This window comes from Oncorhynchus nerka, linkage group LG2 (assembly GCF_034236695.1).
Source record: "Oncorhynchus nerka isolate Pitt River linkage group LG2, Oner_Uvic_2.0, whole genome shotgun sequence".
Classification (NCBI taxonomy): Eukaryota; Metazoa; Chordata; class Actinopteri; order Salmoniformes; family Salmonidae; genus Oncorhynchus; species Oncorhynchus nerka.
Window position 1 is genome coordinate 60,039,183 of NC_088397.1, and position 25,183 is coordinate 60,064,365.

The window sequence follows — 25,183 nt, forward strand, 5'->3', positions numbered from 1 at the left end:
GTAGAGAAGTTGGTCTTGGTAGGTCTTGCTCTAGCATTTGTGTTGTGGTAGCTCCTCTGCTGTGCTGCGTTGCTGCTGGTCTTGGGTCAGCTGATGCTTAGAGAGTCTTCGTTAGTGAATTCTGCATCTCCACTTTCTATTTATTTATGTGCCTCCTCCTACGCTATCATACGCTCTGCAGCCAATCAGAGGGCTCGGATGGTGGGACAATAGTCAATGGGAATAATAGCGGATTCCACACAGGACAGGTGAGAGGTTGTTCTTGATGCCATACGGCAAAGAGGTTGGCCACTTTAGTCCGTGGGAACGTGTCTTTGCCCATGTGTACTCAGACAAATCATGTTCCCGTGTCAAGTTCCCATGTCAGGAATCATCAGAATTAGAATATGGCACATATGCTAGGATCACAAGTCTCTGTGCTCATTGCAACACATATACGCATCACAGAAAACACAACAACACAAGTCTTTATTTATAATATGACCATTTTATAGTAGGAATATGATAAAGACAGTGATGAGAACCTAGTTGCATGGATTTCCTGTCTTTAGATTGATAGCCAACCATCAGCAAAACATTGGACTATAAACTGGCCATCGCATGGCCAGTTTAGTCCAATATTTTGCCATGTGAAGGTTTTGACCACGTAAATAGGATAAATTATTTCCATATCCTAAGGTGTCAATATATCAGATTTCAACATTTACAGTATAAGATACGTTGAAATAAAAATATATCAAAAAGTTTGTCTGCTTACCTTTTGAAGGAAAAAAGTTTTGGAAACGGGTGTTTTGTACAAATTGAAACTGATTTGTTTGTTTTTGAAAGAGTGTCTTTCTGATGTGAGTTATAGCTGAACCAGATGGTTTGCCCTGTAAGCCATTCTGTGTCCCTGCATGGGAACAGGCAGTAGGTCTTTGTGAAAGCATACACACTTATATTGTGTGTCAGGGCTCAGCAGACTGCATGCAGAAGTGTGGGAAGCCGTGTGTCTCTGTGGCTCCCAGCTCCAGAGAGAAGAGGGCGTGTGACTGGGGCACACTCATCTTTGTGCAGGGAGCCAGCTGTGCTGTGAAGCTCAGAGGAGGGAAGTGTGCTGCCTGAGGCATCTGGGAAACATTCCTTATTGTCCTCCGAAGCTCCCCCATTGGCTACAGACTGAGAGAAACTCCAACAAGCGCAAGACTCAGACATTCATATGCAGATTTGGGACAATATATAGGAGAGATGAAGCCAGTGGAGATCAGATTCACTTTCTACACAGAGACCTCTACAACACAGAGATCCAGCCATGGAGCCTACAATCACTTCAGCTATAATCTATTCTAAGGACCACCTGAATCTGACCAATAAAGTAAATTGAAGATTCAAATTCATGGAAATTAATTACATTATAATGATTGTTTGTATCAATAATGCCATATTCCCAAATAAGGTTATTAATGACTCTTTTCTTCTTGCAGCTAAGAAAATCAGTGGTGGAAAAGTTACGCAGAGATCGTATCAACAACACCATTGAGCAGCTCAAGTCTCTCCAGGGTCCAGAGATCCTCAACCAGCAGTCTGACTCCAAGCTGGAGAAAGCAGGCATCCTGAAAATGAAAGTTTGCTTCCTGAGATGACAGAAACAACAGCAACAGTACCAGCCAGTGAGCTCCTCATCCTGCTCAGCATGAGCCAATTAGGGTTACTCCTTCTCTGTGTCTCAGAGAAGACTGCTGAGTCACTTCCAGATACTAAGAACAGAAGGGAGAGTGACCTGCCTCAGATGAGCTTTTAGCCCAGACAAACACAATGGACCATGTTGGTCTTAGATTATTGTCATGGAGAGTAATGCGAATAGGAAGATATTTTCTTCTTCATCTTCTGCTCATGTAGATTTTTTTAAGTATAGCTGTGATTGAGACTTTTAAATTCAGTTGTACTGAACAAGTTGAAATGTTTTTTTCGAAAGAAATTATCCAATTGATGAGCACTACATTTTTGTAGTATTTTTTAAACGTGTTGATTACAATGATCAACAATAACTTGAATGGCCCTCCATGAGGACTTTTATCCCAAAATGGGTGTTATATCACCAATCTGCTTGTGAATGTTTATGCCTTATATTTTTTTAAGGGGAACGTATGAGAGAACAAAAGAACATATTTGTTTTGTTACCAATACATTTGTGTAGTGAAATGGTCATATTGACGTTATATTGCACATCTTCTGTTAAAAAAAAACATGTATACTAGTCCTGTATTACCGGACCAATAAAGTCGTCTGTAGCGCGGGGAAAATAAATAAATCAGCGCCCACCCTTCAAACAGCTATCTGTATCAGTTATTTATTTGATATTGATCAACTTGAGCTACAGCATCTCTGTTCCTCCATGACACATTTTTACCCAGACTGGGTGTTATACAGTACCTGTTATCATCAACCTGTGATTAGCGATATTTGATCTGTTTTAAGATCAGACATTGTGTGAAGACTTTTTGTGTGAAAAAGTGTCTCACATGATTTGAATAATGTGCACATTGCAAATGGTGAAAACTTCACGCTCATTGTAAAACCTGTTGTTTATCTTGAACAATATGTTGTATTTTATAAAGACTGTAACTGTATATCCTATGTCTTGGAGAGTTGTCCAAGTTCTTGTTGTTTAATCACTTTATTTCTATTGAAATATTTACCTTATATTAAGGTCTTTAATGATATGAATCATAGAGTCAATCTGAATAAATACACAAATCATTCGATTAAATCTTGTTTGGTTTGATGGCAACCTTCCATCGCAGTTACATTACTGATTCATGATATTCCACATGTAGAAACAATAAAGCCTACTATTACCCATTACTGTAAACAAGGATATTGAATTCATTAGAATGCAACACTGAATCCATATTCATTTGTGCCTCTCTGGGTGCTTCATTCTAAGTCTACCACGTAAGATAAAAGTTAGACATTTCTATCCACACATAATTACCAGGAAAGACATGACAAAACATTGCATTAATTGTTTTAGTTGGCATGTGAAAGTGACTATAAAGAGATAATTAATCATAAATATTCCCCAGGAGGCATGAATGTGATTTCTTTTTACTGACACGCATATATTACATAAATGTATTTTCAGTGTATCAGAATGTATAACAATTCCATTTCAGTGAGTTTTGTTTGGTCAGCAGTAATTTCAGGTGTTGGACCAAAACTGCTACTGTCATCTTAGTGCTCTAACAGTTTAGGGCAGCTGTGCCCTCAAAACTCAATAGCTAATGAGATGTGCAATAAGACACACTTCTATTGTTCCTCCATTGAAAGTAGTGAATGGAGAGAGTGTGGGAAACTGAGGAAAACTCACTCACAGAGCCCATTAGGGACAACAGACTCAGCCCTCTACCCTGGACTGTCAGAGGTTAGAGGGGGGTCTGGCTCTCTATTGGGGAAATCAATGGATCTATTTCTTATTATCAAACAAATGTTGAGCACTTGGTTTATGGAGGTAGGACTTTGCAAATGTTTTGAAAATAAAAATAAAAACATCATATTTGAAACATTTGAAGGCATCCATTATGTATTTTTGCGGCAGAAATGTGCCCTTCTCCAAGAACCCACTTACAAATCAAATCAAATTGTATTTGTCATATACGCTAAATACAAATACAACCTTACAGTGAAATGCTTACTTACAAACCCTTAACCAACAATGCAGTTTTAAGAAAAATACACACAAAAAAGAAACCAAAGTAACAAATAATTAAAGATCAGCAGTAAAATAACAATAGCGAGGCTATATAAAGGTGGTACCGGTACAGAGTCAATGTGCGGGGCACCGGTTATTGGAGGTAATTGAGGTAATATGTACATGTACAGTAGGTAGAGTTATTAAAGTGACTATGCAAAGATAATAACAGAGAGTAGCAGCAGCGTAAAAGGGGGGCAATGCAAATAGTCTGGTTAGCCATTTGATTAGATGTTTAGGAGTCTTATGGCTTAGGGGTAGAAGCTGTTTAGAAGCCTCTTGGATCCAGACTTGGCGTGACGGTACCGCTTGCCGTGCGGTAGCAGAGAGAACAGTCCATGACAAGGGTGGCTGGAGTCTTTGACCACATATAAGTGTCTTATGTCGGCTGAAGCTTAAATTCTTGTTAATATAACTGCACTGTCCAATTTACAGTAGCTATTACTGCGAAACAATGCCATTCTATTGTTTGAGGAGAGCTCCTAACAACAAAACACTTTTTTCTTCACGATAGGTTTGATAAATTCACCTCTGAAGGTGAAACGGGTCCTTACATTCTGAAATCTTTCTCTGATTCATCATCCAAAGGGTCCCAGAGAAACATGAAGTGGCGTTTTGTTAGATAAACTCCTTTATATCCTAAAAAGATCCATATAGCATGCACAATCATTTTTGTATTTCGACTCACTCGTTCAATTTGCAAAGAAAGGAATCTGTGAAAATCTCACCCTAAACCATGTTTCAAATTCAATTAAATCAAATCAGAGTTTATTTGTCTAGTGCGCCGAATACAACAGGTGTAGACCTTACAGTGAATGTCACGATTTCCGCCGAAGTTGGTTCCTCTCCTTGTTCGGGCAGCATTCGGCGGTCGGTGTCACCGGTCTTCTAGCCATCATTGATCAATTTTTCATTTTCCATTTGTTTTGTCTTGTCTTCCCACACACCTGGTTTCAATTCCATCATTACATGTTGTGTATTTAACCCTCTGTTCCCCCCATGTCCTTGTCCGGAATTGTTTATTGTAGTGCTTGTGCACGTTGTTCTGGTGTGTGACGGGTTTTGTACCCTTTGCATTGATTGTTCTGTTTACGGTGATTTTTATTATTAAACTGCGCCGTTGTAACACAGTTTTTGCTCTCCTGCGCCTGACTTCTCTGCCGCCAGTGTAATGATCTGGGTGTAGTGGGTGCGAAGTCAGGCGCAGGAAGCAGAGAGTTCAGGGGAGTGCTATTTAATGCACTATAGGCGAACATAAGCCACCCCACGAAACACAGGGCACACACAAACCAAATGCTCCAAACACAGGGACTTAAACAGTCCAGCAAAACCCCACAAAATGGGAAACACGCAAACCTCATTCGTGCACACAAGTAACACAAAACTATCCCGCACAAAGAGCAGGCGGGCCTCCTGGTAATTATAGCCTGACGAATCAGCCTAAACACAACACAGGTGAAACCAGTCAACAGAAAGGGGGAAAAGGATCAGTGGCAGCTAGTAGGCAGGTGACGACGACCTCCGAGTGCCACCCGAAAAGGTAAGTGAAGCCACCTTCGGTAGGAGTCCTGACAGCCAGTATGAACCCCTTACAGTGAAATGCTTACTTACAGGCTCTAATAGTGCAAAAAAGGTGTTAGGTGAACAATGGGTAAGTAAAGAAATAAAACAACAGTAAAAAGACAGGCTATATACAGTAGCGAGGTTACATACAGACACCGGTCAGTCAGTCTGATTGAGGTAGTATGTACATGAAGATATAGTTAAAGTGACTATGCATATATGATAAACAGAGAGTAGCAGTATCGTAAAAGAGGGGTTGGCGGGTGGTGGGTGGTGGGACACAATGCAGATAGCCCGGTTAGCCAATGTGCGGGAGCACTGGTTGGTCAGCCCAATTGAGGTAGTATGTACATGAATGTATAGTTAAAGTGACTATGCATATATGATAAACAGAGAGTGGCAGCAGCGTAAAAAGAGGTGTTGGGGGGGCACACAATGTAAATAGTGCCATTTGATTACCTGTTTAGGAGTCTTATAGCTTGGGGGTAAAAACTTTTGAGAAGCTTTTTGTCCTAGACTTGGCACTCTGGTACCGCTTGCCATGCCGTAGTAGAGAGAACAGTCTATGACTGGGGTGGCTGGGGTCTTTGACAATTATCAAATCAAATCAAAATCAAAATCAAAATCAAAATCTTTGACAATTATTAGGGCCTTCCTCTGAAACCACCTGGTGTAGAGGTCCTGGATGGCAGGCAGCTTAGCCCCAGTGATGTACTGGGCCGTACGCACTACCCTCTGTAGTACCTTGCCGTCAGAGGCCGAGCAATTGCCGTACCAGGCAGTGATGCAACCAGTCAAGTGGCTCTCGATGTTGCAGCTGTAGAACCTTTTGAGGATCTCAGGACCCATGACAAATATTTTTAGTTTCCTGAGGGGGAATAGGCTTTGTCGTGCCCTCTTCATGACTGTCTTGGTGTGTTTGGACCATTCTAGTTTGTTGTTGATGTGGACACCAAGGAACTTGAAGCTCTCAACCTGCTCCACTACAACCCGGTCGAATGGGGGGCGTGCTCGGTCCTCCTTTTCCTGTAGTCCACAATCATCTCCTTAGTCTTGGTAATGTTGAGGGATAGGTTGTTATTCTGACACCACCCGGCCAGGTCTCTGACCTCCTCCCTATGGGCTGTCTCGTCATTGTCGGTGATCAGACCTACCACTGTTGTGTCATCAGCAAACTTAATGATGGTGTTGGAGTCGTGCCTGGCCATGCAGTCGCGGGTGAACAGAGAGTGCAGGAGGGGACTGAGCACGCACCCCTGGGAAGTTTCAGTGTTGAGGATCAGCGTGGCAGATGTGTTGCTACCTACCCTCACCACCTGGAGGCGGCCCGTCAGGGAGTCCACCACAGACAGATGATTGCACATTGGCGAGTAGTATTGACGGTAACGGCAGCTTTCCCACTCACCTTCTCCGGGTCCTGGCAAGGCATCCGGCTCTTTGTCTTCTGTCCCTGCGTCGCTTCCTCTTGCAAATAACGGGGATGTCGGCTCTGTGGGGTGTTTGGAGAATTTCCTCTGCGTCCTTCTTGTTGTAGAAAAAATCTTTGTCTAATCTGAGATGAGTGATCGCTGTCCTGATATCCAGAAGCAATGTTTTGCCATAAGATACGGTTGTAGAAACATTATGTACAAAATAAGTTACAAATAACGCAAAACACCCCCCACATAATAGCACAATTGGTTGGGCACCCGTAAAACTGCTGCCATTTCTTCCGGCGTAATTCAGCGAGTCTAATCACATTCATATGTATTCCTCAGAGATCCTAGAAGGTAACAAGATTTCACTATTTCATTAGGGGTGTAGTATATCCTATAGGACACCATATTTGGTCAGAGAGCGACGCCTTAACTGCACCTTAATGGCACGCCGGGCCATCACTTGAACGACTGTATCTTTGTCCAATAAGCACCAATCGGGGTCAAACAAAGCTAGTTAGATAGCCAATGAGCTGGGCTTTATGGGAGTATCCGGAAACCATGTATATGTCGTAAAATGTAGCTACTAACCTTGTACGACAGTATGCCTTTGTACAACAGGATATTCAGAGTTATGAAGTTATCAATAATGGTTGTTTTGCAAATGTTGAACTTATAATATGGCTACTAATACTTGGAAAGCTAAATCAAAGTCCAAGTATACAGATTTGACGATATTCTTGCAGAAAAATGGAATAAAAATGTGAATGTCTTCTTCACGATTTGCCCAAATGTACCTGGGGACTTAAAGTCTTGTTGTTCACTCATTTTTCACGTTATCCATCTGAAACTTTGCACATACACTGCTTCCATCTTGTGGACACTATCGGAATTACAACCAGAGTGACGGCAATAACTATGGCCTTTCTCTTGCATTTCAAAGAAGGTGGTAGAAAAAGACTGTTTGGTTTTTTCTTTGTATTTTCTTCTACCAGATCTATTGTGTTATATTATCCTACATTCTCCTACAGAATTCACATTTCCATAAACTTCAAAGTGTTTCCTTTCAAATGGTATATACGGTATGGTATTTTTTATTTTTTTATATATTTTTTTAACCTTTATTTAACCAGGCAAGTCAGTTAAGAACAAATTCTTATTTTCAATGACGGCCTAGGAACAGTGGGTTAACTGCCTGTTCAGGGGCAGAACGACAGATTTGTCGGTATAAGAATATACATATCTTTGCTTCAGGGCCTGAGCTACAGGCAGTTTGATTTGGGTATGTCATTTAGGTGAAAATTGTATAAAAAAAAGTAAAAAAAGGGGGCTTTTAATGAACTGCTTGTTTAGAGATTCATTAACATTTAACAAGGCACACTTCTGTTGTTTAATAGAATCTCTCTCAATGGGCAGAGTGTGGGAAAGCTCTGGAAAGCAGAGTCATAGTTTAGTTTTGTCAGTCCCACCAGCACCTGTGAGTCTCAACGGGGAAAAGGCACACTTTATGAGGGTAATAAAAGAAAGATTAAATAAAGGGATCTCAGGTTTACCAAAGTTATGAAAGCCATTTTCACTTTTTCTATCTCTATGATTAAACAATCTTTATTAGTAAATGTGTGTAGCCCACTTATTTGTGTAGACAGAAGTAAAGCACTCAAAATCCCAAGGGAATTTGAAATATTTTGTCATTAAACAAAAAGTAAAAATGTAAGGTTTTGTTCAAAAGTAGACACAATCATGTGCTCTTTTGATTGGCTAACAATCCCTTTCTAAAAGTGTGATTGTCTGTGAAGTCAAGTTCTGTCTATAGTACAACACAGACCTAATTGCCGTCACAAATGGTTCACTGAGCGGCTTTTTTTAGTGCATTGATCACAGGACTCAGTGTGGGAAAAACGACTAGCTCTCTCAAGACAGAGGACACAATCTGCTGCATCTGGACTCCCAAAACAGAGAGAGCATTCCATGCAAAACACATGACATCCTACTTTGCCCGATTATTGTCTAATTATTCTATTTTTCTGGATTTAAAAAAGTTACATACTGAAATCACAAGGAATTACCAAATGGATATACTGTTTGTAAATAAAGTGAAACAATTCAAGTCATTCATCATATCAGATTAACAGAGTTTAAAACAGAGCTTAAAAGTGCTTAAATGTGACCAAACTGCACGGTATCAAGGAAATAGCAGACTGTCCTTCAAAATGCAACAATCTAAAGGATTTGGGTAACACCAAGAGTTTTAATGTAGAGGCTCTGCGTCGATCTCACATGTAAATTGTGATGATAAGTGTGTGCTCTGTCAGTGTCATTGATCCCAACATCAGGCAGCAGATCTGGGGGTCACCACTTTCCCAGAGTCACACAGCACTCTGTGAGTCACTCTCCATCACCCACCACCCCTCCACCTGTTCCACTGAGACGTGACCATTGTCCCACAGCAATAAGAACACTGAGCATGTGGCAGCTCCACATTCCTTATTGTCCTCCCAAGCTCACCCATTGGCTACAGACTGTGAGAAACTCCAACAAGCCCAAGACACACACTTTCATATGCAGATTTGGGACTATATATAGGAGAGGTGAAGCCAGTAGAAATCAGATCACTTTCTACACAGAGACCTGTACAGCACAGAGATCCAGCCATGGCACCTACAATCACTTCAGAAATGATCCACTCTAAGGAGCACCTGAGTCTGACCAATAAGGTAAATTGAAGATTCAAATTCAAGGACATTTGTTTACTTTGATGGATGGTTTATTTGTTTCAATAATGCCATATCAGAATAAGGTTATTAATGACTCTCCTCTTCTCTTCTTGCAGCTAAGAAAGCCAGTAGTGGAAAAGTTATGAAGAAATAGACTTCAAGATGGAGAAATCAGGCATCCTGGAGCTGACAGTTTTCTTCCTGATACGACAACAACAGTACCAGCCAGTGAGCTCATCCTCATGCTAAGCACCTGTCAATCAGGGTTACTCCAGGTGTGTCCAAGAGATTGTGCACTTCCTGTCCAAGGATGAGGTGAAGACACCATCTCAGAGAAGACAGCTGAGCCACTTCCAGAGCCTCCAGCCATCCTTTGATAAGAACAGGAGGGAGAGTGACCTGCCTCAGCTGAGCTCACCAGTCCAGCACAGCATCGGTAAAGAGAAGAGTCCCGTCAACAGCGCCCTCTGGAGGCCCTGGTAGAGTCCTGAAGAAACTGCACTCAGACAAACTTGATGGACCATGTTGGTCTAAAGTTAATGTCATGGATGAGAATAGAACTTCTTTACCTTCTGTTTATGTAGGAGTTTTTTACAAGTCTTTCTGTGATTGAGACTTTTCATTTCAGCTCAACCGCATTTCTGAAATCATAACCTTTATGTTTTGTGAAACGTGTTAGTTATGTTGATCGTGTGTTCATTCAAGATCAACAATAACCTGAATATGATCTTTCATAAGGACTTTTGACCCACAATGTGTAGTTTATCATACCTTTTTTTTGTGATTCTCTATGACTCATCTGTTTAAAGGTCAAAACGTATAAGAGAAAACAACTGTTTGTTGTTTTGTTACCGCTACATCTGCGTAGTGATATGGTCATGTTGACGTTATATTGAGCATCTTCTGTGAAGCAGTCATCTGTTTGAGATTGATCAACCTAAGCTAGAGCATCACTGAGAAAACTGTTCCCTCTCATTGTAAGACCTCTTGTTTATTTTCAAAAGACATTACCTGTGTATCCTATACTCTGTTAAAGTATCTTATGTCTGGAGATTTATTGTTGTGATGTTTAATCACTTTATTTCTATTGAAATATTTACCTTAAATTAAGGTTTTCAACGACGAGACTCATTTGAGCTACTCAATAAATACACAAATCATGAAATGAAATCTTGTTGTTTGTTACTCTATTCTTCTCTTGACAACCTTCCATCACAGTTATATTACTGATTTATCAAATTCCACATAGAGCTACGAGCTACACCATATGGAGCTGAATCACACAAAGCCTACTATGAGTTTAGATTCTACAGAATTAACTTGAAAGAATAACACACTAAATATATATCGTTCACCTCTTTGTGCTTTGTTCAACATTTTCAGAGTACGATAAATATTTTTTTAGTCACACATTGTAACTTCACATGAATTGGTTTGATATAGTCCGAAAATACGAATGAAACATTCAGGCTGTTTATTTGACATATAATATCACTAAAGTGTGATGTAGTTTGAAAGAGATAATTGATCATATGAGTTCCCAGAAGCATGGCTGTGTTGTTTTTACTGACCTCACCTGTATTACATAAATGTATTTTTAGTATATCAGAATATATTGCAATTGAATTTAGTTTGTTCATCAGTGACTCCAGGTGTTGGAAGAAAACTTCTGCTGTCATCTTTAGTGGTTTAAAAATGTACGGCTGCGGGGCTGCATCATGTGATGTGTAATAAGACACACTTCTATTGTTCCTCCATTGAAAGCAGTGAACGGAGAGAGCGTGGGAAATCCAGGAAAACTCACTCACGGAGCCCCTTTGGGGCAATAGATTCAGACCTCTAACCTGGACTGTCAGAGGTTAGAGCGAGGGTCTGGGTCTCAATGGGGAAATCTAGGGATCTATTGCTAATGAGCCCTATAAATGTTCTGTATTTTGTGTCTTGCAGGAAGAAAACTGATAAAATATAAACATGATCAAAATAAAGGTTGAAGACATCATATCATCACACAGGAAGCAGCGCAGGTCCTAATCCAGGCACTTGTCATCTCCCGTCTGGATTACTGCAACTCGCTGTTGGCTGGGCTCCCTGCCTGTGCCATTAAACCCCTACAACTCATCCAGAACGCCGCAGCCCGTCTGGTGTTCAACCTTCCCAAGTTCTCTCACGTCACCCCGCTCCTCCGCTCTCTCCACTGGCTTCCAGTTGAAGCTCGCATCCGCTACAAGACCATGGTGCTTGCCTACGGAGCTGTGAGGGGAACGGCACCTCAGTACCTCCAGGCTCTGATCAGGCCCTACACCCAAACAAGGGCACTGCGTTCATCCACCACTGGCCTGCTCGCCTCCCTACCACTGAGGAAGTACAGTTCCCGCGCAGCCCAGTCAAAACTGTTCGCTGCTCTGGCCCCCCAATGGTGGAACAAACTCCCTCACGACGCCAGGACAGCGGAGTCAATCACCACCTTCCGGAGACACCTGAAACCCCACCTCTTTCAGGAATACCTAGGATAGGATAAAGTAATCCTTCTCACCCCCCTTAAAAGATTTAGATGCACTATTGTAAAGTGGCTGTTCCACTGGATGTCTTAAAGGCACCAATTTGTAAGTCGCTCTGGATAAGAGCGTCTGCTAAATGACTTAAATGTAAATGTAAATGTAAATATTTTGATAATTAGCTTTGTTGCGCCACATTTGGGCAGTACTTCTTCTTCTTCAAGATCAATGCAATTAGTCCAGTATTTACAGTACATTCTGAAAGTATTCAGACCCCTTCCCTTTTTCCACATTTTGTTACGTTACAGCCATATTCTAAAATTGATTAAATTATTTTTTTGCTCATCAATCTACACACAATACACCATAATGACAAAGTGAAAACAGGTTTTCAGAAATGTTTGCTAATTTATAAAACCTTAAAAACAGAATACCTTATTTAAATAAGTATTCAGACTCTTTGCAATGAGAATTGAAATTGAGCTCAGGTGCATCCTGTTTCCATTGATCATCCTTGAGATGTCTCCACAACTTGATTGGAGTCCACCTGTGGTAAATTCAATAGATTGGACATGATTTGGAAAGGCACACCCCTGTTCTTATAAGTTCCCACAGTTGACAGTGCATGTCAGAGCAAAAGCCAAGTCATGTCAAAAACCAAGTCAGCTCCGGGACATAATTGTTTTGAGGCACAGATCTGAGAAAGGGTACCAAAAAATGGCTGCAGCATTGAAGGTCCCTAAGAGCACAGTGGCCTCCATCATTCTTAAATAGAAGAAGTTTGGAAGAAGACTCGTCCTAGAGCTAGCCAACTGAGCAATCAGGGAAGAAGGGCCTTGGTCAGGGAAGTGACCAAGAACCCAATGGTCACTCAGACAGAGCTCCAGACAGAGCTCTGTGGAGATGGAAGAACCTTCCAGAAGGACAACAATTTCTCCAGCACTCCACCAATCAGGCCTTTATGGTAACGTAACCAGACGGAAGCCACTCCTCAGTAAAAGGCACATGATAGCCAACTTGGAGTTTGCCAAGCGGCACCGAAAGACTCTCAGACCATGAGAAACAAGATTCTCTGGTCTGATGAAACCAAGATTGAACACTTTGGCCCGAATGCCAATGTGTCACGTCTGGAGGATTCCGGGCACCATTCCTACGGTGAAGCATGGTGGTGGCAGCATCATGCTGTGGGGATGTTTTTCAGTGGCAGGGACAAGGAGACTAGTCAGGATCGAGGGTAAGATGAATGAAGCAAAGTACAGGGAGATTCTTGATGAAAACTTGCTCCAGACCGCTCAAACTGGGGCAAAGGTTCACCTTCCAACATGACAACAAACATTAGCACACAGCCAAGACAACGCAGGAGTGGCTTCGGCACAAGTCGCTGAATGTCCTTGAGTGGCCTAGCCAGAGCCCGGACTTGAACCCATTCGAACATCTCTGGAGAGACCTGAAAATTGTTTTGCAGCAACGCTCCCCATCCAACCTGACAGAGCTTGAGAGGATCTGCAGAGAAGAATGGGAGAAATTCCCCAAATACTGGTGTGCCAAGCTTGAAGCGTCACACCCAAGAAGACTCATTGCTGTAATCGCTGCCAAAGGTGCTTCAAAAAAGTACTGAGTATATGGTCTGAACACTTATGCAAATGTAATATTTCCGCAATTTTGTTTTTGTTGACATTTGCACAAATGATAAAAATGTGTTTTTGTTTGTCATTATGGGGTATCGTGTGTATATTGATGAGGAAAATAAACAATTTAATCCATTTTAGAATAAGGCTGTAACGACATAAAATGTGAAAAAAGTCAAGAGGTCTGAATACTTTTCCGAATGCACTATATACTGTTTGTATGTTGGGTATAGTTAAAACACACTATTTGTTTGTGCATTGATTATCTGTAACAGTGTATCTTTATCAGTTTTTAAAATTAAAATATTTCAGTAATGGGCTTTACCTGCAGTGGCTTTATGGGAACTGCCTGTGTAGAGATGAATTAGCATATAACAAGACACACTTCAATTGTTTAGGAAAAGCTCTCTCAATGGGCAGAGTGTGGGAAAGCTCTGAAGAGCAGAGTCTCTGTTTAGAGACTCAGTACCACCAGTCTCAATGGGGAATAGGCACACTTGTATTGTTCAGTGGATAGAATGGGTGGGAGAGTGTATTTGGGGTTATTTATTACTCTTGATAACTTTATTATGATAACTTTCAATGCCATTTGTATTATGCATTATATTCCTATTTTATGTATAATTATTGTAATGATGTTTCTATAACAGTGTATCAGCATCTTGTGAGTTCAGGACCTGAATCAGCCAGTCCTGGTTTTTCCCTCCAGAATCCAGATGGTCGGTGATGTCAGGCTCTTTCTATAGACAACACAGAGCCAATGGCCGTCACTACTAGTCCACTGAGCAGCTTTAGGAGTACATTCATCACAGCACACAGGACTCAGTGTGGGAAACTCAGATCCGCTCTCTACTCACACTAACCAATAGCCCCAAGACAGAGGACACATCTGCTACCTCTGAACTCTCAACACTGAAGGAGAATTCCCTCCATTCTCTGAATACAGAAGCAGTGAAGGTGTGAAGATACAAAACTCTTTTTCTTCAAGAAGAACATCAATAATCAATCACTTCAATACTCATCAATTAGACTCCACTTAAATGTGCACGTTTTTCATAGTTTGTTATGCATTTCATGTCGTATTGATCATACTGAGTGCAATAATTGGGAGGTTTTGTATTTGACATACATTTCTAAAAGGAATGAAGCCAATTTAGAGAAGGAGCCTAAGAAAGTACAATAAATAACCATCATCAGCCAGCTAACTGTGATCCAAACAGGATCTTAATAGCAGCCCTACCTTGAAATTAAACTTTTGGAGAGCACAACATATTGATATCAGTAGAATCAAAGAGGTCAAACCCATCTTCTAGTGCTTAAATGTGACTGAACCTGTACTGTATCAAAAATAATGGTATTCAACAACAAACCCAACAATCAAAAGGACCTGTGTAGCACCAAAAGTTTTAATGTAGAGGATCTGTGTAAATTGTGATGATGAGTGTGTGTTCTGTCAGTGTCATTGATCCCAACATCAGGCAGCAGATCTGGGGTTCACCACTTTCCCAGAGTCACACAGCGCTCTGTTAGTCACTCTCAATCACCCCCACCCCTCCACCTGTTCCCCTGAGATGTGACCATTGTCCCCCAGAAATAAGAACACTGAGCATGTGGCAGCTCCACATTTCTTATTGTCCTCCCAAGTTCACCCATTGGCTACAGACTGTGAGAAACTCCAACAAGCCCAAGACACACACATTCATATGCAGATTTGGGACTATATATAGGAGAGATGAAGCCAGTAGAGATCAGATTCACTTTCTACACAGAGGCATCTACAGCACAGAGATCAAGCCATGGCACCTACAATCACTTCAGCCATGATCTATTAAGGAGCACCTGACTCTGACCGATAAGGTAAATTAAAGATTTAAATTCAAGGAAATTAAATAAATGTTAATGGTTTATTTGTTTCAATAATGTCATATTTCAGAATAAGGTTATTCATTATTATCCTCTTCTTGCAGCTAAGAAAGACTGAAAGACAGTGGAGAAGTTACGCAGAGATCGTATAAACAGCAGCATTGAGCAGCTCAAGTCTCTCCTGGGTCGAGAGATCCTTAACCAGCAGTCTGACTCCAAGCTGGAGAAAGCAGACATCCTGGAGATGACAGATTGCTTCCTGAGACAACAACAACAGTACCAGCCAGTGAGCTCCTCCTCATGTTAATTACTCCAGGTCACAGGAAGTTGGTGGCACCTTAATTAGGGAGAACGGGCTTGTGGTAATGGCTGGAGCGGAATAGGTGGAATGGTATCAAACTCTTGGTTTCTATGTGTTTGATGCCATTCCATTAGCGCCGTTCCAGCCATTATTATGAGCCGTCCTCCCCTTAACAGCCTCCACTGCTCCAAGTGTGTCCAGGTGATTGTGCACTTCCTGTCCAAGGATGAGGTGAAGACACATTCCAGAGAAGACTGCCAAGCCACTTCAAGATACTTCAGCCATCCTCTGATAAGAACAGAAGGGAGAGTGACCTGTCTCAGCTGAGTCCCCCACCCCAGCACAGCATCAGCAAAGAGAAGAGTTCAGTCAACAGCGCCCTCTGGAGGCCCTGCTAAAGTCCTACAGACCGGAGCTCCACTCAAACAAACAAGATGGACCATGTTGGTCTAAGATTAATGTTGTGGACAGTAATGAGAATAGGAATATATATTCCTCGTCTTCTTCTTATGCAGGAGGTTTTAAAAGTCTTGTTGTGACTGAGAACTTCTTTTTATTTTTTTTCTATTTTCTATGAAAATGATCCAGTCGATGAACACTCCATTTTAGAAGTGTTAATTGAAATAATAACCATTTATGTTTTATGAAACGTGTTGATTATGTTGATTATGTTTTAATCAATAACTTGAATTGTCCTCCATGAGGATGTTTAACCCAAAATAGATTTTATATCTGTTTGTGATTGTCTATATGTTACCACTACATTTTGTAGTGATAAAGTAATATTGAAAAGTTATTGAGTATGTACCAGTCTGTTCAACTTCCTCCGTGAGTAGACTTTACCCAAACTGGGTAATATATCTGTGTCAGATCAACAATATAGAATTTGCTTCATGTGAATGTTATTCAGATAATTTCAGCATTAAAGATATTGCATATAAATGTGTATTCTCTCACATAGACCCATTGTTAATTTTAAACAAGGATGTTGTCTTTTTATAAAGACAGTAAATATGTTTCCTATACTCTGATAGAGTATCATAAGTCTTGGAGAATTGTCCAAGTTCTGGTTGTGATGTTAAATCACTATTATTTGTCTATTCATGTTGAGTCAATTTTAATAAACTATAAAAGCAATCAAAATAATTGATTCTTCACTTTTTTCCCTGTCTTTAGTATTTACTAATCTCCCCACAAAAGGACATGAATGGGCTCAATTTCACATTTAGATTCTGAGGATTAAGCCGAAAAAGTGAATACCCACAGCTAAAAGTGTAGAACATTTTGAAAATACTTATCTAGTGGCGCCCCCTGGTGTGCGATTAGCTCTGGAATTGTCCATGGTGCTGAACTAGAATTGCCCGCCACTGTACATTGCAGCACACGAAGCGAAGCCTTTCTAAACGAAGTTACTGATGCCATTGCTAGCTAAGATTTATACATGTTAGCTTACTTAGATAATTATGTTGAAAGTCATTCCACAATTGGCTTAGTGCACCTTGAGTCAGTGTGATAAGAGGGAAAGAGATAGAAGACAGAACCGATAGAGCTAGTAGAAAATAATCAGGAATGTTTAATAAGTGGTATCAATTACAACATGAAGTGGTATCAATTACAACATGAAGTGGTATCAATTACAACATGAAGTGGTATCAATTACAACATGAAGTGTTATCAATTACAACATGAAGTGGTATAAATTACAACATGAAGTGGTATCAATTACAACATGAAGTGGTATCAATTACAACATGAAGTGGTATCAATTACAACATGATGTGAAAATAATCATTGCTGAATTTGAAAGAGAAGTAACATCATACAACAAAACAGAGTATAACGCCTTTACAAAAGGCAAAATAATTCCAGAAGCTTACTCCCTATAATAATACAACTGCTTTGAAGCAGTGTTCGTCATACACTGTAGACAATTTCCTGGGTACATCAAAACAAGATATGTGCAAATGTTGAACAACTGACAATAAAAAGCCTATACTGAAAATAAGACAAATCAACGACAGCATTGGTTGTTGGGTTGAGAGGAGCAAATATGATCCAAAATGTTCAGGTACGCTTCCCTAGTCTTGTGATGCAGTGATCCTTGTCAGTAAGCTATTGCCATGGCCTCCACAGAGAGCCTTGGAACCGCCGTGATGATGACCTTGATGTTGACCGCTTGGCTGCAGACTGCGCGTGCTGTTCACTTGACATGCTCCTGGACAGGGCTGTTTTCTGGAGCACGTAAAAGCGTTTGATATCCTGTTGTTCTGCAGCCTGCAGGGGCGCGTGAAGGGACAGGTGGCGGAGGGTACCCTGCAGACACTGGGAGTAGGTGGGCGAAACGCCCGCTTTTTCTCCTTCTGTAAGAAACTCACGGCCAACTCCAAAATATCCGCTTTCTCCAGTTTGGATAAGCGCTGCTGCTGCTGTCCACACATCTGTCCTCTGTGGAGAAGTGTTCTCAGTAGCTCAATGCTGCTGTTGATGCGGTCTCTCCGAATTTTCTCCACAACGAGCTTCCGTAACTAAAGGAAGGATAAAGAAATACATTTTAGGCTATTGTTCGTGATAATTCAACTGAATCTAAAAAAATATGAAATTAAAATGGTGTTGTGCTTGTCAAATGCCGAGCATTCGGCTACTTACCTTATTACTGGATAAACAGGACGAGTAAACAGAAGTAAGCCTATTGCTTTCAGCAAAAGGAGCCATGGCCGTTAGAAACAGGCCGTTGGAAACAGGCGTTCCAACTTGGGACGTTTAGAGTGGATATCCTTCAACGAGCTCTCACACAAAGCTATATGTAGGCTACAGCAGCCCAGCAACCCAATCTAAATAAGTTTGTGATGAGTCTGTGGAGTCTGTATTTATACTATGCGCATCCCGACCTAATTGCGTGTTTTTTTAACACCTGAAACTTTCCCACACTCCACAGCCAACCATATAGCCGACGACTGCAATAACATTTCAGCGACATATATTTGATGACATCCCCCATTTGAGATGTCCCACTAACACTGTTGGAAGGAACATAAGTGTGTGAATGGGACATGCTGCCACCCAAAAGTGTGCCGGTTAATCACACCTACCTTGGCGCCTAACTATACTGCCCAACAGCCCACCATTTACCTTGAGCAAAATAGTCTGTCTCCTTTGACGGATGTTTGATGTCCACCACGTGGTGAGATAGAGGGGAAACAGGAGTAGCCGGACACACGTTAGCACAAACATCAAAGATGCATTTTGCACCCATGGTGCTTGTCAAATAACTCATAAAGCTAGATCCACGCGCTGCTCCACAGGAAATCCAATGTGTGGTTGCCTTTCACTTCACACTTTATGGTAGTAGTCTACAGGATCCGCCAGTCAGCAAGGATCCGCCAGTCAGCCAGGATCCGCCAGTCAGCCAGGATCTGCCAGATCCGCCAGTCAGCCAGGATCCGCCAGTCAGCCAGGATCCGCCAGTCAGCCAGGATCTGCCAGATCCGCCAGTCAGCCAGGATCCGCCAGTCAGCCAGGATCTGCCAGAACCGCTAGTCAGCCAGGATCCGCCAGTCAGCCAGGATCCGCCAGTCAGCCAGGATCTGCCAGATCCGCTTGTCAGCCAGGATCCGCCAGTCAGCCAGGATCCGCCAGTCAGGATCCGCCAGATCCGCCAGTCAGCCAGGATCTGCCAGTCGGCCAGGATCTGCCGGATCCGCCAGTCAGCCAGGATCCGCCAGTCAGCCAGGATCCGCCAGTCAGCCAGGATCTGCCAGAACCGCTAGTCAGCCAGGATCCGCCAGTCAGCCAGGATCTGCCAGTCAGCCAGGATCTGCCGGAACCACCAGCCAGCCAGGATCTGGTAGATCCATCAACCTGCCTGAGCTTCCTCTCACTCCTGAGCTTCCTCTCACTCCTGAGCTTCCTCTCACTCCTGAGCTTTCTCTCACTCTCGAGCTTTCTCTCACTCTCGAGCTTTCTCTCACTCTCGAGCTTTCTCTCACTCCCGAGCTTCCCCTCAGTCCCGAGCTGCCTCCGTCCCGAGCTGTCCTTCAGTCCCGATCTGCTCCTCAGTCCAGTGGGGTTCTGGGTGAGGACTACTAGGCCATGGTCGGCGGCGAGGGTGGACTATCCAGGGACGCGAGGAAGAGGGACTAAGACAGTGTTTGAGTGGGGTCCGCGTCCCGCACCGGAGCCGCCACCATGGACAGACGCCCACCCGGACCCTCCCTGTTGTTTTGAGGTGCGTTCGGGAGTCCGCACCTGGGGGGGGGTTCTGTCACGCCCTGGTCGAAGTATTTTGTGTTTTTCTTTATGTTTTGGTCAGGCCAGGGTGTGACATGGGTTTTTGTATGTGGTGTGTAGCTTAGTGGGATTGTAGCTTAGTGGGGTGTTCTGGGAGAGTCTATGGCTGTCTGAAGTGGTTCTCAATCAGAGGCAGGTGTTTACCGTTGTCTCTGATTGGGAACCATATTTAGGCAGCCATATTCTTTGGTTGTATTGTGGGTGATTGTCCTGTGTGTCTTGATGTCCTTGTTAGAGGTTTGTAGACACATGTATAGGCTGTTTTCGGTTTTCGTTTCGTTTATTGTTTTGTTGAGTTTGTGTGTTGATTCGTGTTAAGTTGTTTTATTAAACATGGATCGAAATCTACACGCTGCAGTTTGGTCCGACTCTCCTTCACCAGTAGAAAGCCGTTACACACACACACAGTTTAGTTATCTGGAGGGACAGATTGGAAGTGTGCTTTCTCCATTGGGAGATCTGACCAATATGGTTTAGATGAATAATCAATTTGTCCTACATATTAATGATACTAACTGTTGCTGTAAATGTGGGGGTCAGGATAACTGGGATGAAGCATTACAAAGATCATGAAAGATAATACAAGACATCTATCTGGCTTTCTTTATCTAACATTATTTGCACATGTCCTTATGTCTTCATTTTTATTATTATTATTTTTTACATACAATTACTTTTTTATGTTAATAATCTCTTTAGTGTGATTATTCTCTGCCTATCTGCCATGTGAAGTGTGCAGTGTCTCATTTGGTATGCTTTTAAGGTCTCTTATCAAGTCTACGGTCTGACCGAGTCCCCATCTGCCTGATAAGGAATGTTCCCAGGTAATAAAAGTGTAACGATGTGCTCGTGTTCAGTCTGTGCCTCTGCAGCACCGTTCCCTCTGTTGAGGCCAGTAAACCATGAGATAATGGATGCCTCTCCCATTGTTGTGTCTGCCTCGCCCACTGGCCTCTGAGTGTGGGAAAGCTAATCCAGCCTGGTACACATGGCTTTGTAATGCTAATGGTCTCCTATAAATGGGGGAGTGGGCTCCTCTCTCAGCTCACAACCCTCTCGCCTTCCACAGAGAAGCACACTCTCTCTCTAACAGAATGGCTCCTACCTACACCAGAGACTCTGACAACACCATGCTCTCTACTAAAGACAAACATAAAGTAAGTGTTGTTTATAACATGTTTGTGTCATAGTTTACTATTGAATCATTTTCTTCATGATTTGAACTTAAAGGACAGATAACTAACTGAATGCCCTCTTTTCTTCATCAGCTAAGGAAACCAGTTGTGGAGAAGATGCGTAGAGACCGCATCAACACCTGCATAGAGCAGCTCAAGACCCTGCTGGAGAGGGAGTTCTACAAACAGGACCCCAATGCCAAGCTGGAGAAGGCTGACATCCTGGAGATGACGGTGGGGTTCCTGAAGCAGCAGCTGCAGCCTCAGAGCCCAGTCCTTCAGAGGGCCCACAGTGATGGCTACTCCCAGTGCTGGAGGGAGACACTGCACTTCCTGTCTTCCAGTTCCATGAAGGACATGATGCTCCATAACCTCCAAAGAGCTGAACAGGACATCTGTCTCTCCTCTCCACTCTCCTCCCAACACCAAAACTACAGCCAGGGCCCAGTGAAGCAGGCCATCACAGGCCACAAATCAGTCTGGAGGCCTTGGTAGAACCACCGCATAGAGAGACTATCTCACAAACTGGATGGATGTTTACCATCTTTCTTGCTGTAGGAAATACATTTCCAAACGTTATATTGAAATTATATTATTTTCTTGTTATATTTGAACGGAATTCTACTGATGTGATTATTTGTTCTCAGAGAAGAAGCTGAAAACACATTTGTATTAATTCATAATTTATGTTTGATATTTTACGTGTATGTTTATGTGTGTATGCATTTTGTGCTCACTTGATGCACCAATGTGTTCTTTAGTCCTTTCATTTTCTATGAAGATGATTTGTAAAGGTCACATCTTAATGTTTATGGTTGCTTATCTAACTCAAATCTTGCTTTAACTCTATTGCATGTACTGTCCTATTGAAGGACATTTACAAATGCTTTGATATGTCTTTTGTAAAGGCTTTTTGGGACATTGTTGTTCCACCATAGGCACTGTTGTGCTGTGAAATGTATTGTTGACACTGTGTGTCTTTCATTCTCACTTGATAAAGTGAACAGATACCTAAAATGGATTCCAATAAATGTTTTGGAAAGTAACCATACTGTGTGTGTGTGTTTCTAAAGGAGCTGTAGTGAAACGGGATGATGGGACATGTAGAAAAAGTCATAATGTACAGGGTAGATGGAAAGTAACAACAGGTACTTTATGAAGGACAGCAAATGTCATATGACAAGCGTTATAGTTTGTTGTCCCCTGTTTGGAGCTGTCTGTAAAATAGACTACTATGAATCTGCTTTATGAGTAGACTTCCTGCCATGTGGCATATGACTCTTATGGAGTCGACTCAGATTTTGGTGATGAATATAGAATCAATTGTATTCTAAATAAAAAACAAAAAAGTATCAAGTTAAGTGAAATCCTTTTATAAAGGAACAGATTGCACATGATGAGTCCTCATGCAAACTGCGGCGGCAGGTAGCCTAGTGGTTAAAGCATTGGGCCAGTAACTGAAAGGTTGCTAGATCGAATCCCCGAGCTGACAATATGAAAATCTGTTGTTCTGCCCCTGAACAAAGCAGTTAGCCCACTGTTCCTAGGCCGTCATTGTAAATAAGAATTTGTTCTTAACTTACTTGCCTAGTAAAATACTGAAACATTTTGTTGTGACGACATTGTATTTTCATATTGTTGACATGTAACCTAAACTGGGTCCACAAGTGGACATCATACTAATGTAAACAATGATACTGACAATGCATATTGGTAATATTGATTATACTATCGCCACTGAAGTCTCAAGTCTCTCTCTCTCTCTCTCTCTTTCCCAATTCAATTCAAAGGGCTCAATTTGCATGGGATACATGGTTGCCTTTTTCTTGTGGCAACAGGTCACACATATTGCTGCTGTGAAGGCACACAGTGGTATTTCACCTTATAAATTTGGGAGTTTATCAACATTTGATTTGTTTTCAAATTCATTGTGGGTCTGTGTAATCTGAGGGAAATACGTACTGTATCTCTAATATGGTCATACATTTGGCATGAGGTTAGGAAGTGCAGCTCAGTTTCCACCTTATTTTGTGGGCAGTGTGCACATAGCTTGTCTACTCTTGAGAGCCAGGTCTGTCTACAATGGCTTCTCTCAATAGCAAGGCTATGCTTCCTGAGTCTGACAATAGTCAAAGCTTTCCTTAATTTTGGGTCAGTCACAGTGATCAGGTATTCTCCCACTGTGTATTTACTCTCTGTTTAGACCCAAATAGTATTCCAGTGGTCTCTGTTACTTGGTTAATTCTTTCCAATGTGTCAAGTAAATATCTTTTATTTTTCTCATGATTTGTTTGGGTCTAATTGTGTTGCTGTCTCTCTCTCTCTCTCTCTCTTTCTCTCTCTGTCTGTCACACTCTGTCACACACAATTCATGTACTCTAAATCTCAGAATCTACTCTCTTCATAGGTCAAATGTCAATAATAGTTTTATTAAAGTTGCAGTCTTTAGTTTGTAGCTCTAATTAAAGATATGTTTTATTATTTATTCATTTGCATGTGTTGATAATATGTTTGTACTGACACCCCAATAAGAGAACATTAAATGCATACTCATGTAATAATTTATGTATATAGTACAGGTATGATTCAAATGAGATCATGAGCATCGGCGCACACACACATGTATGTGCAATTGTGTGTGTGTCCAACGTGCCTGTCTTGGGCTTTGTATGTAAAGCCCCAGGCTAACATTGGGCCGTCGGCTCTGTCAGCTCTGGTTTCATCAAACAGCTGGTGAGCCGGGCCACTGCCTGACTGCCTGTCGGGCTGTGTGACTGTGTGGCGTGTCTCTCCTCGGCTTTCCCACACTCCTGTTTCATTCTCCCCTTTCATCGCATGGACAAAGGAAGTGTGCCGCTCTAAATTATCCTCTAGGCATGATGCTGAGAATCCTGATCCCCCCCCTACCCACTCACAGCCTAGAGAAAAAAACTGCTTATTCATTTAATCATCATGTCCTTCTTCATTATTAAATACAAGTGATTATCTTTAACAGTCCCTCTGTATTTCTTAGCAAGAAAAAAAAACATTTGTTGTACACATTTCATAAATAATGTAGGAAATTGGCATTTCAATTTGGGTAGTTTTCAAACTAGTTTTGATTTACATGTAAATTACTTTTCTCGTTGAAGTAAATTCCACCTTGTGTGCCATTGCATTTATTTATCTGTTCTTTAATCTAATGGTGTGTACAAAATAAAGTCTGAATGCACTTATATTATATTAGACAATTCATTGACTTAGTGATACAACAGTGCTGTGAGGGTTAAGCTTTGTTTTGAAGATGTGAGTGTTAATATCTATATGACAGGATGGGCCTGGGCCTGTTGCAAGGCCTCGCTGTGTAGCGCCGTGGGAAACCTATCTTATCTGCCTGATGCAAGCAGGTGTCAGTCTGGAGGGTAAGTCTGCTCCCAGGTGATAGATTAGAGTCAACACACCTTAAGCAAACACACACACCATCTCACACACACACACACACACACACACACACACACACACACACACACACACACACACACACACACACACACACACACACACACACACACACACACACACGCACACACATCCTCCTCTAAACTGACTGACTGCTACTCCACCCACAGCCAATGCAAGGTCTCTCTCTCACTCTCTGTCATGCACGCGCGCACGCACACACACTCAGTCACATTGACACTCACACACAAAGTCATTGATGTTATCTATTGTTCTAATCAGGACTGTTATTGGTTGAGGAGTGTGGGAAAGCTGGGTGAGCTCCAGGCCCATGCTACCAGATGCAGACCATGTGATATACACACTAAGCCAATCCCTGATAATTGATTATTGACCTCTACAAAGTATCAATATGCCCTGTTCAAGACATGCAGTTCCACCACCAATACCAACACATATGTCCCAGCACAACATGTACTAATAAACATGTTGTGATGCTATTTTTTATGTTTTTATTATTTGTATTATTCCATTGACTGTACATCACTTTCAATGTGATCTCTACTTAACAAAA

General features: G+C 41.8%; 1 protein-coding gene and 2 pseudogenes across 1 annotated transcript; all 3 read left to right on the forward strand.

The window, feature by feature from the left end:
- Nucleotides 1-9,344: 9,344 nt before the first annotated feature.
- Nucleotides 9,345-10,555, forward strand: LOC135572612 (transcription factor HES-5-like; annotated as a pseudogene).
- A 4,971-nt stretch (nucleotides 10,556-15,526) lies between these two features.
- LOC135572915 (transcription factor HES-5-like) lies at nucleotides 15,527-16,107 on the forward strand (annotated as a pseudogene).
- A 4,950-nt stretch (nucleotides 16,108-21,057) lies between these two features.
- On the forward strand, nucleotides 21,058-22,208 carry LOC115145791 (transcription factor HES-5-like). The gene is made up of 2 exons (XM_029687306.2): nucleotides 21,058-21,153; nucleotides 21,265-22,208. The coding sequence occupies exons 1-2, from the start codon at nucleotides 21,091-21,093 to the stop codon at nucleotides 21,664-21,666; spliced, it is 465 nt and encodes a 154-aa protein (XP_029543166.1). The 5' UTR covers nucleotides 21,058-21,090; the 3' UTR covers nucleotides 21,667-22,208.
- Nucleotides 22,209-25,183: the final 2,975 nt, after the last annotated feature.